Source organism: Ursus arctos, unplaced genomic scaffold (genome assembly GCF_023065955.2).
Source record: "Ursus arctos isolate Adak ecotype North America unplaced genomic scaffold, UrsArc2.0 scaffold_13, whole genome shotgun sequence".
NCBI lineage: Eukaryota > Metazoa > Chordata > Mammalia > Carnivora > Ursidae > Ursus > Ursus arctos.
The window spans coordinates 16167464-16182607 of NW_026622797.1; the positions used below are offsets into that span (position 1 = coordinate 16167464).

Sequence of the window (15144 nt, forward strand, 5' to 3'; positions counted from 1 at the left end):
ACAAGTGTGCATTTTCAGCTAATTAATCCACACAAATTCCACCGTTAGACTGGACACCAGCTTTATCGCTATCAGTCCTGCAAGACAATGAGTTCGGGAAGCTGACAGGGAGCATTGCCAGTCACATCCAGCTTGCTGCCTCCTAATCGGAACTGAGACTGACAGAATCCAGTCATCATTTAGACCAATGAACTTTTAAGAAAGCAAACAAAGCAATGTCGAAGACCTCTACGCTACTGCATGAGCAGTGATTTTCAAATTCCAGTTTTCATCAGATTTTGTCAAATGTGACTGTCAGTCTACTACCACTCCGAAATACACTTGTACATTAACTGTTGTCTGGGATTCTGTGACATAAATGAAACCACACCCAAAAAAGTGTTCTTTATGAGACTGTTGCATTGCCTACTGCCATAAGGAAGCACCTCAGTGTTCTTTAATATTAGAAATAAAATTGTCAGTTTGGGACTCTACTGGTTTTCTATCTCATCTCTGCAGTTACTAATATTCTAGTTAAAAGAACAAAACCAGCCTACTCTCAATAAGAGCCTGATAAGTCTCTCTAAAGCTGACCTAGATGAATTCCATCTACATGTGGTGCTTCCATAAGCTGTGGCTGTAAAATAGGACTACCAATATCCGTTAAAAAGAAGAGATAATGGCTCCTTTTAAAGAAACAACCAGGGGCGCCTGGGTGGCACAGCGGTTGGGCGTCTGCCTTCGGCTCAGGGCGTGATCCCGGTGTTACCGGATCGAGCCCCACATCAGGCTCCTCCGCTATGAGCCTGCTTCTTCCTCTCCCACTACCCCTGCTTGTGTTCCCTCTCTCACTGGCTGTCTCTATCTCTGTTGAATAAATAAATAAAATCTTTAAAAAAAAAAAAATAAAGAAACAACCAACACACAGTTATTTATTTTTTTTAAATATATCTTTTGTATGCAGTAGGATTTACATTCTAATTGGGGAGATCTGCATTAAAAGAAAACAGGCAGTAGAGGGCAAAATATAAATACTATTCTGGTCTAGATGTCAAGTGCTATGCTTATTTACATCATCATGGGCTGGAGCAATCAGGAGAAGATAGGGGAAGGAACTGGTCCTTGAAGGATGACCAGGATTCTAAGAAGTAGAGAGGAATAAAAGGATTTTGTAGGTATTTCGAAGCACAGAAGCAGGAACCTAGAGCACTAATTCCTAGGCTGTCGACGTTACATATCAAACTGATTAATTACATACATAAATGAATTGAAGAAGGTTATACAGCTAGACCGTGGACGTCAAAACTAGAATTGGAGTTTTAAGAATTCCAACTCCAGGCTCTGATACTGTGTATTACCAACTTCGAAGTAAAGTATTTGTTTGAGAGACAAAGAGGGAGAGCTTTAGAATAAGTCTGTACAGTAATGAAGGTGCTTCTGTAAGAATTTAAGGATTTTCAGTATTTTCAAAGGGTGCTGAGATACAAAACTGAATGCTTGGGTGTAGCTACTAGGTGGTTTCTCTTGCATTGATTTTGTTTTGCTCTTAAATGTGTTTTACATTGCACAATTATTGCACAAATGCACCGTTTCAGTGTTCCTGTAATAAGGAAGGGCGCCCCAACTTCCGCGTGGGGGTTGACGGTACCCGCGTTGCCGAAGGACGAGAATTGGCTCTCGGCAGCCACCGTCCGCCGTGTATTGTCCGGCCCAATCAGGACTCCGCGGGAAGGGGCGGGACTCAGAGGCGCGCGCTGTGCTTCTTGCTGTACCTGTCCCGGTTGTTTTTGCCATGGAGGATATTTATGCTAAGTTTGTGTCTCAGAAAATCAGCAAAACCCGCTGGCGACCGGTACCTCCGGGGAGCCTGCAGACCGCGGATACCTTCGCTGCGGGCTCTTGGGACAATGAGGTACCTCCGCTACCAGGCGGGAAGCTCCTGCTTTCTTCCTTTCTCCGGGAACCGCGCCGCTGGCGGTCAGCGCGCGAACTCTCGCCTTGTAGCTCTTCTCACCATCTCCGTCCCCCAAGTCCCCGTCTCAAGTTCGGTTGTCTGGTTGGTACCTCAGAGCCATCGATGATGTGCCTGAGCCTCGAATTTCGTGTTTTAAACTGTCACCTTCCATTTATCTGAGATGATTTTAAAGCAAGGTTGCATGAAGGCAATGCAGATTTTAATGTTCAAGAGTTTGATGTATATTTCATCTCAAGAGAAAACTTTCTGCTTTACAGGAAAATTATGTTTCACTGTGGTCTATTGGAGATTTTGGGAACTTGGATTCTGATGGAGGGTTTGAAGGAGACCATCAGCTATTGTGTGATATCAGACACCATGGCGATGTAATGGATTTACAAGTAAGTCTGTCTAACATCCAAAAGCTAACTTTTAAAAAACCGAGAGTAATACATTTAGAGATGCAAAGGACCTTAAATTTTGTCTAGTCTTATTCCGGGTTTACAGGAAACTGAGTTGTGTGTAGGTTATGATTTGCTAATATTAATTATATAGCTGCTTAATAGCAGAGTCAGAACTGGGGAAGGGGATGTGAATTTAATCACAGTTTTTAAAATCCTGATTTGTTTATTTGTTTGTTTGTTTAATTAGTTGGCCATCTGTGTGCCAAACACTATTTGGGGGGGCTTTACAAAAGTCCAACGTAATTTTCATCAGGAGCTTGTGAATCAGGTGTTTTATGTCACTGTGGAACAAGTACTGTGCAAGGCACTTCACATGGTTTTGCTTTTTGAATTCTTATAACAACCCCCTAAGTGGAGATTAGTTCTTCCATTTTAAAGGTTTACCAAGTCTTCAAGAACTTAACTTGGGGAAAAAAAAAAAAAAAAAAAGAACTTAACTTGGTTAATGTCTCAAAGCCAGTAAAGTGGGGGAGGGGGGGAGCATGGAATTAAGTTTTCAAATCCTGGTCTGTAGGACTTCAAAGTCCCTGCATTTTCTTCTATAGAAAGCTGCCTAACCCTGAGAATGATTATTTTCTAAACCTCTATGGTAGTAGTCCAAAATTAAACCAGTTCTAGGTGAAAGAGTTGAGGGGAAAATTTTTGTTATTTATTCTTTATGAAAATCCTTTCATTTGTGTAGTGGTTTTGACTTTTCAGATCCATCATCACATTTTATTTGCTTAGCATTTATAGGCTCTTTGCATTTTAAATTGTTGTACTGGTAATTGAGTTAAACAAATGGGCTTCCTCCCTATCGATATTTCTGAATTTATAACAAACAAGAATTTTCTATTTAGTTTTTTGACCAGGAAAGAATTGTAGCTGCTTCATCAACAGGATGTGTAACAGTTTTCCTTCACCATCCAAATAACCAGGTAAAGAATTTTTGCTTGCAAACTGAATTTATATTTTAATTATTTTTAAGGAGGCCCAAACCAGACTATATATAATAATGACACAAATAAGTTTCATACTCTCAAAATATGGAGGGGGAAATATCATATTACCTATCTTTTAATAGATTAATTCTCGAACCAGGTTTGCGTGAGCTTTTACTGAAATTAGATATCTCTTAAATTCTGTTAGTCCAGAGCTATCAATATGGTTTTCTGGCAAATAATTTTCCTGTAATTTTCTCTTCTAAGTTACTATTCTGATCTTTCAAAGAAAGAGCACCTTCTAGCTCAGGTATCATGAAGGAGAACAGGAACACCTACTTTGTTTCTGTGGATAGAACTTAGGTTTTAATTAGAAGAGAGGATGTACTATATGAAAACTTAACATTTTTTTCAGTGCCTTTCTTGTGTATTAAAAGCCTAAGTGCTGACCTTCATAATGATAGGGCAGTCCTTTAAAATACCCCCATTTGTAGTAACAGTTTTAAGTTGCTGGAAGAGAGTGCTTATTTAGATTTTCAGGCTAATAAAGGTCATCTGCCTAATAGACATGCCTAGTAAATATAAGACCCAGATCTTCTTAAGTATTTTTCTTAATGGTTTCAGTTAGAAAACACTAGAGATTTATTTCTTAGATGTAGGCTAATTCCATTAAGATTTGGAGTTGCTTTTAGGAACGCCTGGGTGGCTCAGCCAGTTAAGCGTCTGCCTTTGGCTCAGGTCATTTTCCCAGGGTTCTGGGATCAAGTCCCATCTGAATGAAACAAAGTATTTCACTTAAGGCTCCTTGCTAATAGAGGAGCTTGCTTCTCCCTCTGTCTGCGGCTCCCCCTGCTTGTGCTCTCTAGCACGCCCGTGTGCTCTCTCTCTCTGACAAATAAATAAATAAAATCTTAAAAAAAAAAAAAAATTTAGAGTTGCTTTTGAACACACAACTATCTGATACCTAAACCATTTCTCTAAGTTTGAGATATTCTTGAATAGTGTTTTTTTAATCTAATCCAGTATTTACAGAACTTTAATGGAAGTAGTTTCTAGGCTTTAGTGCCCAGAAATACAAAGGAAAAAGGAGAGGGTTTTTCTTTTTCTAGGAGGGTATGAGACAGAATTTTAAAATACTCCTTATTCAGGGAAAAGTGCTAGTTTTTAGGGCTTTGCTTTGATTCATCATATTCTCATTTCTGACACCTAGACTCTGTCAGTCAGCCAGCAGTGGACAAGCGCTCACTACCACACGGGCCCAGGCAGTCCTTCCTGCGGCAGTGCACCGTGCACAGGTGTTGTGTGCAGTAACCCAGAAATTGTCACCGTCGGAGAAGATGGTCGGATAAATCTCTTCAGGGCCGATCACAAGGAGGCAGTGAGAACCATAGGTAAGAAAAATCATACTTCTTTTGTTATCACATCATAATTGATTAACTACCATGTGCTAAGCAGACCCAATGCTAAGTGTTTGAAGGATGTAAAAATATACAAAGTAGGATCCCTTTACAAAACAATATGTCAATAAGGTGTATATGAATGAGTGACTACACAGTAGAAACTATTTTGGGGTTTTTTTGGAGGTTTTTTTGTTTGGTTTTGGTTTTGGGTTGTTTTTTGGCTGGGGAGGATTATCAAATAAAGAATGGAGGAGCAAGTGGCAATTAACTTAATCTAGGTTCTAGACCATAAATAATACTGAGTGATGGCACACCAAACAAAGGGAATAACATGGAGGAAGGATAAGTCCATTTAGAGAATGATAAAAAGTGTAGTTTTCGATACTTACATAGAAGAGGTGACAGATAAAGCAAGAGAAGTAAGTTGGGGCCAGGTTGTGAAGAGTTGAATGCACAGCTACAACGGTTACATTTTGTTAGGTGGGCTGCTAAGGAGCCATTGGATCTTTTCGACCGAGGGGATGATACACTCCCTGTCATGCTTTAGAAGGCTTATTCTAGTCTAGTAGTTCTCAACTATGCCTTCCACAGACTTACCTGACAATAGTTTTAACAACCCACCACCCTAGACCTCCTGAATCAGAACCTCTGTGGATTCAGCCCATGAATCAGTTCTTTGTATTTATTATTTTTTTTTTAGTTCTGAAGAACACTTATTTAACGGTTAAGGACCATTGCCTGGAGTTCGGAGGAGTGTCACAAAACGAAAAGACTAGAAATATATGTTAAATTATATGGTATAAGCGTAAACCCTCTAGGTAAAGAGAGTTAATGAGGCTGAAGATGAAGAAATTTCTTTTTAAGATTTTATTTTTTATTTTATTTATTTATTCTTTTTAAAGATTCCACTCATTTATCTGAGAGAGAGAGGAAGAGGAGCACGAGAGAGCGAGCACGAGGCGGGGGGGAAGGCAGAGGGAGAGGGAGAAGCAGGCTTCCCACTGATCAGGGAGCCTGACGTGGGGCTTGATCCCAGGACCCTGGGATCATGACCTGAGCCAAAAGCAGATGTTTAACTGACTGAGCCACCCAGGCACCCCTTAAGATTTTATTTTTAAGTAATCTTTACACCCCATATGGGGCTTGAACTTACAGCCTGGAGATGAAGAGTTGCACGCTCTACCAGCTGAGCCAGCCAGGGACCCCTAAAGATGAATAGATTTGAGATGAGTCAGCCAAATGATAAAAGTTCAGAATGAGCTCTATAGGAAGCACTGGGGTTTGGAGGTTCTGGGTTAAGCACTAGTGGGAGATATAAAATTGGATATAGAGGAACTTGAGTAGCTATATCAGCAATGGAGGGTAACAGTCTTAAGTGGAAATAGAGAAATAAGTGAAAACTCTGCCCTCTGGAAAACAGATGTTCTGTAAGTAAGATTTTTCTATCAAAATCTATAAAATCTATAAAAATGCATATATTACTGTGCATTTTTCTATAGAAATTAGACTGAATTATTTAAAAGTTCACTTGCAATATTTCAATCAATAGAAGGAATGGCATTTAAGAATTTTATGGAAAAGTAAAGCTTATTAACACATACTACTGTTTTCTTAATTTGTAGACAATGCAGATAGCAGTACACTCCATGCTGTAACCTTCCTTCGAACTCCTGAGATTCTTACAGTAAATTCAATTGGGCAGTTAAAAATATGGGATTTCAGAAAACAAGGAAATGAGCCCTCTCAAATATTATCACTGTAAGTTTTCATTTGTAATTTCAGTAGTGTAATGCAAAATTAATTTGTTCAATTGCTTATAGCAACTGACTTTAAACCATATTGTATTTTAATTGCATTTGAAGAGAATGATCCCTGATTAAATTTGGTAGAGCAAGAATAATTTAATGGGCTTGGTACTGCTGTGCTGCATTTAGTAAATATTTGTCATATTGATTCAGAGCCTTTATCTCTTTGAAGTTTATATTATTTAATGGGGAATTTATTTTTTTAATTTTTTTAATTTTTTTTAAAGATTTTATTTTTATTTATTCGACAGAGATAGAGACAGCCAGCGAGAGAGGGAACACAAGCAGGGGTAGTGGGAGAGGAAGAAGCAGGCTCATAGAGGAGGAGCCTGATGTGGGGCTCGATCCCATAACGCCAGGATCACGCCCTGAGCCGAAGGCAGACGCTTAACCACTGTGCCACCCAGGCGCCCCGGGGAATTTATTTTTACTCAGCAAATCATTCTACTGATAATAGGTACAGTGCACTCCAGATGTGATTGGGTAAAAAAATACAATCCAAGATATTTTTTCTGAGCAAAAATCCCCATTCTATGTGGGCAGTTTTCTCTTCTAAGAATATAGAATGTGTCAAACTGGGAAAGTAACTATATAAACAAAGTATTAAATAAGGTAAAAGTAAAGAACATGCTGTTTAGTTGTACATGGTGTTTTTAAAATGCCAAGAAATGGAAATATGTTTGCATATCTTACCATCAGATTATCATGCTCCTTATGTCTCCAAATTGAAGAGGGAATAACTTTGGCTCTAATTCCATTGCACAATTCTAATATTTAGAAATATATTTAATACACTCAATTTTTTGACATGATTTAAGTTCAGCCAGTAGCTCCAGCCACAAAGTTATCATATAGTTACTAGAATGAAACATGTTTCATGGATTTTGCAAAGATAAATCATACCTCACAACATGTTTGATGTCACTGTATCTCCCATAAAAGGACTGGTGACCGAGTGCCCCTCCACTGTGTTGATAGACATCCCAACCAGCAGCATGTTGTAGCTACTGGTGGCCAGGATGGAATGCTGAGTATTTGGGATGTTAGACAAGGCACTATGCCTGTGTCTCTGCTGAAGGCTCATGAAGCTGAGAGTAAGTACTGTGGATATACATAAGTTTTTGTTGGGTAGTAATGTGATATATTGTAAGCAGCTTTCCGTAATGATACATACAGATCATTTTACATTGTAGCTTTTGGCTGAATTATATAAATGTATAATAATTAATCCCTTTTTATTTGACACTTAAGTTCTTCAACATGTTTCATTTTTCTATCCAAAACCACAGTGATTATCCTTATATGTTCATCTTTATGTGCTTATTTTCTTAGGATAATTTTTTAGAAGTACAATTGGTTCACCAAAACAAAGCTGTGGTACATGTTATCGAACTGTTATACATAAAAATAATACTAGTTTATATTGCCATACTCTGTATAAGAGGATGCCCTTTTCCCATGCAAATAGAGGCTATTGTTAATATTTACCAATCTGTGTGTTTCTCAATTTATTGTACCTTTTTTTTTTTTTTTTTTTTTGGACAAGAACAGTGTATACAGGATCTTATCCCCTTTTTTGTTCATCTTTTGATTTTGGTGGGGATTTTTTGACTAGACAGAAATATTTCATTTTATCACTGTCTTTGATACCATGACTGGATTATAGTTTTAAATTCCGACTTAAGAGAAGTTTATGTTAAGCCTTGCTTGAATAAAAGTACAGAAGTAGAAACATACTAGTATTGTAACGTCTCAGTTTAAGTTTCATGTTATTACCTTGGAAAGATAAATGATTTTTAAGATTTTATTTAAGAAGCAAATTAAAGGGTAGAAATTTTTTGCCTCTTATAACTATACCGGGGGTGGGGGAAGAATAAAAAATAGGATATGTCCTCATAGAATCTGATGTTGGCTAAGCCAGTGGTAGTAGTATTACAAACTTTCAGATCTCTTCTTCTAGTCCCCCCTTTTTAACTACCAGCCTGTATTGCTAAGCAATACATCAAATGTAGCAGATTGTAATGTATTGTTTTGATTCATTCTGACGCTTGGCTAGAAATGAAATAAGATGTTTTGGTATAGATTTGTTTTCTACTTTGAAAAATACTTAAGAAACTAGGTTTGTACAGTCGACTTATGGTTCTACAGGCTATTTTCTTTCAGGTTTTTTTTTTTTAATGAAACAGTATGAATATATTTTCCGTAGGGATTTGCCCAGAAGAAGTTCTCCTGAGGAAGATGACCTTTTAATGTTTTGTGGCATGATGCTTAACTGTGGTAACTGTCAGAATGAAAATTGCCACTTGCAAGCATGTGCCTCCTAATACCTTTTATGCTGTGTCCCGGGCACCTTCTGTGCTGCCTCTTCAAGGTTCTAATCCAGAATCACAGAACCCTTGTTCACAGACTACCTGTTTGATTTGCATGCTGCAGAGAACCTCCGAAGGCGTCCTGGCCAGTCATTGGCCTCCATTTGTCTGTTGACACACAAAGTTCCCTTAAAATTTAGAACTCGCAGGGTCCTCAATCCCAGATTGGCTTCTTTAAAGCCCTCCATCTGAAACTGAGTCCAGATTCTGGGAGCATTTCTAGGTTTTAGTTTGTTAGGAGCTTGTTGCTATTTCTGTCATATATACCAGAGGTATCCAGAATCCTGGCATGAAGCAAAATTGAACTGCTGCTTAGAAATTCATTTGTATGTTACTTTTATGGTCTTCTCTCTGTTTTTCCAGTAATATAACCTTCATATATATATATATATATATATATATATTCTTTTAAGATTTTATTTATTTGAGAGAGAGAGAGCAGAGCGAGAGAGACAACATGAGCAGTGGGGAGGGGCGGAGGGAGAAGGAGAAGCTGGGCTCGATCCCAGGACCCTGGGATCATGACCTGAGCAGAAGGCAGGTGCTTAACCAACTGAGCCACTCAGGCGCACCTAACCTTCATATGTTAATGACACACGAATTGAAAATAAGAGAACTTACCAATTTAAAAAAATATTTTAGGGACACCTGGGTGGCTTACTTGGTTAAGCATCTGCCTTCGGCTCAGGTCGTGATTCCAGGGTCCTGGGATCGAGTCCACATCAGGCTCCTTGCTCAGCAGGGAGCCTGCTTCTCTCTGTGCCTGCCGCTCCCCCTGCTTGTGTGCTCTCTCTCTGACAAATAAATAAATAAATAAAATCTTTAAAAAATAAATTTTGGTAATTACCCCATTGTCATATTTTTATTTTTTATTTATTTTTAATTTTATTTATTTGAGAGAGAGAGCATGAGACGGGGGAGGGTCAGATGGAGAAGCAGACTCCCTGCTGAGCATGGAGCCCAAGGCTGGACTTGATCTTGGGACTTCAGAATCATGACCTGAGCTGAAGGCAGTTGCCCAACCAGCTGAGCCACCCAGGCACCCTGTCATATTCTTCCATAAAAAAATGTAATAGGTCAAGTGATTAGCATTTATTTTCATTCACTTGCTGGCCCAATACACAAGTAGATTTATTTGGCTTCTCTAGCCTATCTATGTGTTATTGCCATTTGGAGAATTACATTACGTCTTTTCTTTAATTCTGAAGCCTTTGATTTTTATCACAGACTTGGGGTTTGAAGGTGTGTGATGGAGGTTAATGGAATATGATGTCTAGAGACAGGGTCTTAATGTTTGTTCAACTTTTCTGCACAGGAATTAGCTTCTTGGTTCTTATCTTTTAGTGTGGGAAGTTCACTTTCACCCATCCAACCCAGATCATCTATTTACTTGTTCTGAGGATGGATCCCTCTGGCACTGGGATGCCTCCACAGACGTACCTGAAAAATCATCACTGTTTAACCAAGGTAAAAGGATTTAATGAAGATTCTCGTGTGTAATTTTGTTGTAGTTTTTAATACCACATTAGAAATTCTCAGATTTTTTTTTTTTAAAGGTTTTATTTATTTGAGAGAGAGACGGCCAGCAAGAGAGGGAACACAAGCAGGGGGAGTGGGAGAGGAAAAAGCAGGCTCCCAGCGGAGGAGCCTGATGTGGGGCTTGATCCCAGAACCCCGGGATCACGCCCTGAGCCGAAGGCAGACGCTTAATAACTGTGCCACCAGGCGCCCCAGAAATTCTCAGATTTTTAACATTAAAGAGTGGTAGAATGTTTCCATTCTCCTGCCTCAGGGTAAATTCTAGTGTCATAGGATTTGAAATCTGTCAGCTGCTTACTGCTATAGTGCCGATGACTACAAATGCCATAAGCTGGCTAACTTCTCCCAGCCAGGGGTCTTCATGCTACATTTCCGAGACTTTCCATTCAAGAATCACCAGAAAGATGGTCAAAATCTCCTGCTTTGCTTGAAGACTTCACATTTGATATCTGTAGTATCCTATGGAAATATGAGTATTTAATATCACTGAATAAGCTTTTGGTCAAAAATGGTGATGTGTGATAATGGAGTCATCACCCTGATAGTCTGAGAATTAAGTTTCAGTCCTAGCCTTTTAAAAATATCAATAGAGTTGGGGCGCCTGGGTGGCACAGCGGTTAAGCGTCTGCCTTCGGCTCAGGGCGTGATCCTGGCGATCTGGGATCGAGCCCCACATCAGGCTCCTCCACTGGGAGCCTGCTTCTTCCTCTCCCACTCCCCCTGCTTGTGTTCCCTCTCTCGCTGGCTGTCTCTATCTCTGTCGAATAAATAAATAAAATCTTTAAAAAAATATATATCAATAGAGTTTCAGATGTTTACTAACATAATATTAGTCTTGAAAGATGTTTTCCTCTTTTTGTCTTGCAGGAGGAAGAAATAGTACTTTTTTGTCTCACAGCATTAGTAACCAGGCTAATGTTCACCAGTCTCTTATAAGCTCCTGGCTCAGCACTGATCCTGCAAAAGACCGTATTGAAATCACAAGCTTGCTTCCCAGCAGGACTTTGTCTGTGAACAGTTTGGATGTTTTAGGTCCTTGTCTTGTTTGTGGAACTGATTCAGAAGCCATTTATGTTACTAGACAACTTTTCTCATGAAAATACTGTAATTACAGGATTTCAGGTAAAGCATATTGTTAGCCTTTCAAAGTACAACTTCTATGCGGATTTTTATTATTGGAAAATGTGAAATTTGCAGAGGAAGCTTCAGTAAACTGTTGATAATATCGAAGTCCTGTTTTGGCTTTTGTCAGTCGAATGTTCTCATAGTTGCAGAGTGAGAGAGATGACCAATGGCAAGACAATTGGAATCTGTGGAAGAATATCATAGGGATCCTTCTGCTGATGTGTACACTGCCTTCATACAGGCTATTCTGTAGAACATGCTCTAGCTCGTGGAACCTGCTTTTCATTTCTAATGTTATGGGACATCATATTCTCCAACCACCAACAGGTTCCCGTTCTTTTTATTGACACTGGGGGGATATTACCCCTCCCTGGGGACCCTGGCCAGTGTTTTTATCCTTTTTATTGTAGATATTTTCTTCAATCTTTCCACATTTTATTTCCTTAATAAATTAATAAATTTCCTAACGAATTGAGTAGAGCAAAGATGACAAGTTGTTGTAGTGTTCCCATTTTTTTAAAAGATTTTTTTAAAGGAAAGTGTTTTGACAGGTTCTTCTATTAGAGTAGGTTTGAACAGAACTCTGCCAACTGCTGAGACCCAACTTCATTTCTCTTGAAAAAGGAAAAGTACATTTTTCCTAAGGATTTTTGCTTTTATTTAGTTTTACAACATGGTCAAAATTGCTGAACTGGACATTAAGGTTTGATAAGTTTTGATAAGTGATCTGACTTCCAAACTAAAATTTGATAGATAATGTTTGAGACTAGTATGATGATATGGTTAAGAGTAAAGAATATTGTTGTTTTTGTCCTTATCTACATGTTAATGATAATCTAACATGTAGGTGTTTTCTTTTGTTTGTTTTTCAGTATAGTTGACACAGTGTTACATTAATTTCAGGTTAATGTGTAGGCTTAAAAATTTTGTGACATTGTCTTTCCAATGTTTGTTAAATGTGTTATTGAACGTGAAGACCTTAATGACAAATCACTGTTATTATGCTATTAAAGCATATATTCATTTACTTTATAATTCCAATGATAGTAATTATGGTAAAGTTTTGTTTTTCTGTCCTAATAAATACTTTCAATTCTTTTATGCCACCTTACCTCGGGGGGTTTTTGGTTTGGGGTTTTTTGTCAACATTCTAAAATGGAATACATATATGCAATCTGCTTTCTTCTTTTTTTTTTTTTTTTTAAGATTTTATTTATTTATTTGACAGAGACAACAGCGAGAGAGAGAACACAAGCAGGGGAAGTGGGAGAGGGAGAAGCAGGCTCCCCACCAAGCAGGGAGCCCCACACGGGGCTCGATCCCAGGACCCTGGGATCATGACCTGAGCCAAAGGCAGACGCTTAACGACTGAGCCACCCAGGCGCCCCTGCAATCTGCTTTTTTATGTAAATTTGACTCAAAAATGTTTGATAAAATTAGTAACTTGAATTCCAAAGAATCAGAGAAGGAAAGAAAATGTTGCTATAGGAATTTTTAATCTTTTATAGTTTTATTGCTGAGACTAATTTTTAAGACTTTGTTATTACAAAAGTAACTCGTTACAGAAAAAAAAGTCAAGACATTTTTAAGTACTTATAATTATCAAACAGACAATTAATAATCTTTCATTCCCTTTTCTATCCATCAATGTGTGTATAATTTATTAAAAGGAAATACATCATGTTATATTTATGAATATACACTCCCCAGCAGTAATCACATGGTTTCCATAATAAAAACATAGCTGCTAATTTTCCTTTGACTTATTTCCCTTTATATGAATGTCTTGCTGCAGCCTAAGCTTCAGTGTCCCTTTCTTTACTTTCCAGGCATGCTCCCATTCCATTCAGCAGACTAACATCCTTGCTCTGAGTGGGCCTTGAGTTGATCTCACTCCTGGAAGACTAGCTCCTGGGGGGCACATTTTTCATGCACAGTGAGTGGCAAACTTGTCGTGCCTCTGCTTTCATCTACATTATATGCTGCCGAAAAGTTTGAAGGATTCATATATGTTGTTAGCACCCTCTCAGCTTCCAGCAGCAATGCATACAGTTTCCCTAGGTTGTTATAGTAAATAATTGGTAGAGGGAGGGAGGCAGATGTGTAGATTTAGAATACTAACTTGGGCTGTGAACAAGTTTCAAGTTTGAAGCTTTGCTTTGACTTAAGAGTATTTGTAACCATGAGTAAAAGAAAATACATTTGGATGGTGTTACATTTCTTATCAATTGATGAATTCTGCCAGATTTAATAAGAAACATAAGCTTTATGGAGTATAAATAAAAACCTAATTTATAAATTTGTTTATTATCACTGCCTTTATTCACGAAACTATCAAATAGTTTCTTTTGAGGGCTGCAGGATCACAGAGGTAGAAAGCACCTTGGGGAGCATCTCTAACCCAAATTTAACCATCACTTCCACAGCATTCCCAACAAATTATCATCCAGCCTATACTTGAAAATATACTGTGATCAAGTTTCCCATTTCCCAATGCAGCATCCCCTCACTTGGACAGCTCTTACTGATACCACATTATGGCAGGGTTTTAGAGTATGAATGGAATCTAAAACAATCCTGTAAAAATAAGTAGAATCATATTGTGGGTTAATGAAATGATCATGTGAACCTCCTGCAAGACAGCCAATCATCAATCAGTTTACTGAATTTACATTATGTTGGGGTGCTTTACTATAAGGTTTCACTAAATAAATTAATTTTCATATACTGAACTGAAATTTGCTTTCATTTGTCTTCCTTGGAAGCCACAAAAAAATCCTTCATCACGTATCCAAATATTCAGAACTACGTATCATAGCTTTTTGGGGTAAGCTTTTTTAATCCCTTCAATGGTTTCTAATGGGCAAAGTTCTCTTTGCAGCATTTCTTGCCCTTCTTGGCTAAATTCCAAACCTTCCTAACTCGTCTTAGGTGTCATTTTCTCCAGAGTTCTCTGCAGCATTTCTTGCCCTTCTTGGCTAAATTCCAAACCTTCCAAACTCCTTTTAGGTGTCATTTTCCCCAGAAAGCCTTCCCTGACCTCTGCCAATCTGGGCTAAATTGTACTCTGTTTCAAAAGCCCATTGTGCAGAGCCTGTGCTGTGCTTACAGTTGTCTTAAGCAGCCTGTCTCTACTGGACCACACCAACAGGGCCCATTCCTTAGTGTTGTATTAACAGTGTTTAATACAGTATCTGACCCATGGTAAACACTGAATCAGTGCAAACTGAGCTGAACTAACCTCGCAATCTTGTTTTCCCTTAAAAAATATACTCCCCTAGGGGCGCCTGGGTGGCACAGCGGTTGGGCGTCTGCCTTCGGCTCAGGGCGGGATCCCGGCGTTGTGGGATCGAGCCCCACATTAGGCTCCTCCATTATGAGCCTGCTTCTTCCTCTCCCACTCCCCCTGCTTGTGTTCCCTCTCTTGCTGGCTGTCTCTATCTCTGTCAAATAAATAAATAAAATCTTTAAAAAATATCTATATATACTCCCCTTTGTCAAAGACCAGCATTAAAGTGTGACCTCCAAAATGAACACTTTCCCAGGTGGTGTCTGCCTCCCTCAGAGTTGACTTACGAAATCTTACCAT

General features: G+C 38.7%; 1 protein-coding gene across 3 annotated transcripts; it reads left to right on the forward strand.

The window, feature by feature from the left end:
• Positions 1-1711: 1711 nt before the first annotated feature.
• NUP43 (nucleoporin 43) lies at positions 1712-14293 on the forward strand. Of its 3 annotated transcripts, none has more exons than XM_026505031.4 (9): positions 1718-1891; positions 2212-2334; positions 3237-3314; positions 4528-4708; positions 6340-6475; positions 7465-7616; positions 10236-10358; positions 11298-11552; positions 12784-14293. In XM_026505031.4, the coding sequence occupies exons 1-8, from the start codon at positions 1772-1774 to the stop codon at positions 11525-11527; spliced, it is 1143 nt and encodes a 380-aa protein (XP_026360816.1). In that variant the 5' UTR covers positions 1718-1771; the 3' UTR covers positions 11528-11552; positions 12784-14293. The 3 variants fall into 3 exon arrangements, with proteins under 3 accessions (XP_057166960.1, XP_026360816.1, XP_026360815.1); XM_026505030.4 differs by having other exon boundaries at positions 13385-14293; XM_057310977.1 differs by having other exon boundaries at positions 1712-1891; positions 11298-14293.
• Positions 14294-15144: the final 851 nt, after the last annotated feature.

Coding starts and splice junctions, on each gene's coding strand:
- NUP43 (XM_057310977.1), top strand. CDS start 1,772: ATGGAGGATATTTATGCTAAGTTTGTGTCTCAGAAAATCAGCAAAACC. Junction 2,335..3,236: donor GCGATGTAATGGATTTACAA/GTAAGTCTGTCT, acceptor TTTTCTATTTAG/TTTTTTGACCAGGAAAGAAT. Junction 7,617..10,235: donor GAAGGCTCATGAAGCTGAGA/GTAAGTACTGTG, acceptor CTTATCTTTTAG/TGTGGGAAGTTCACTTTCAC.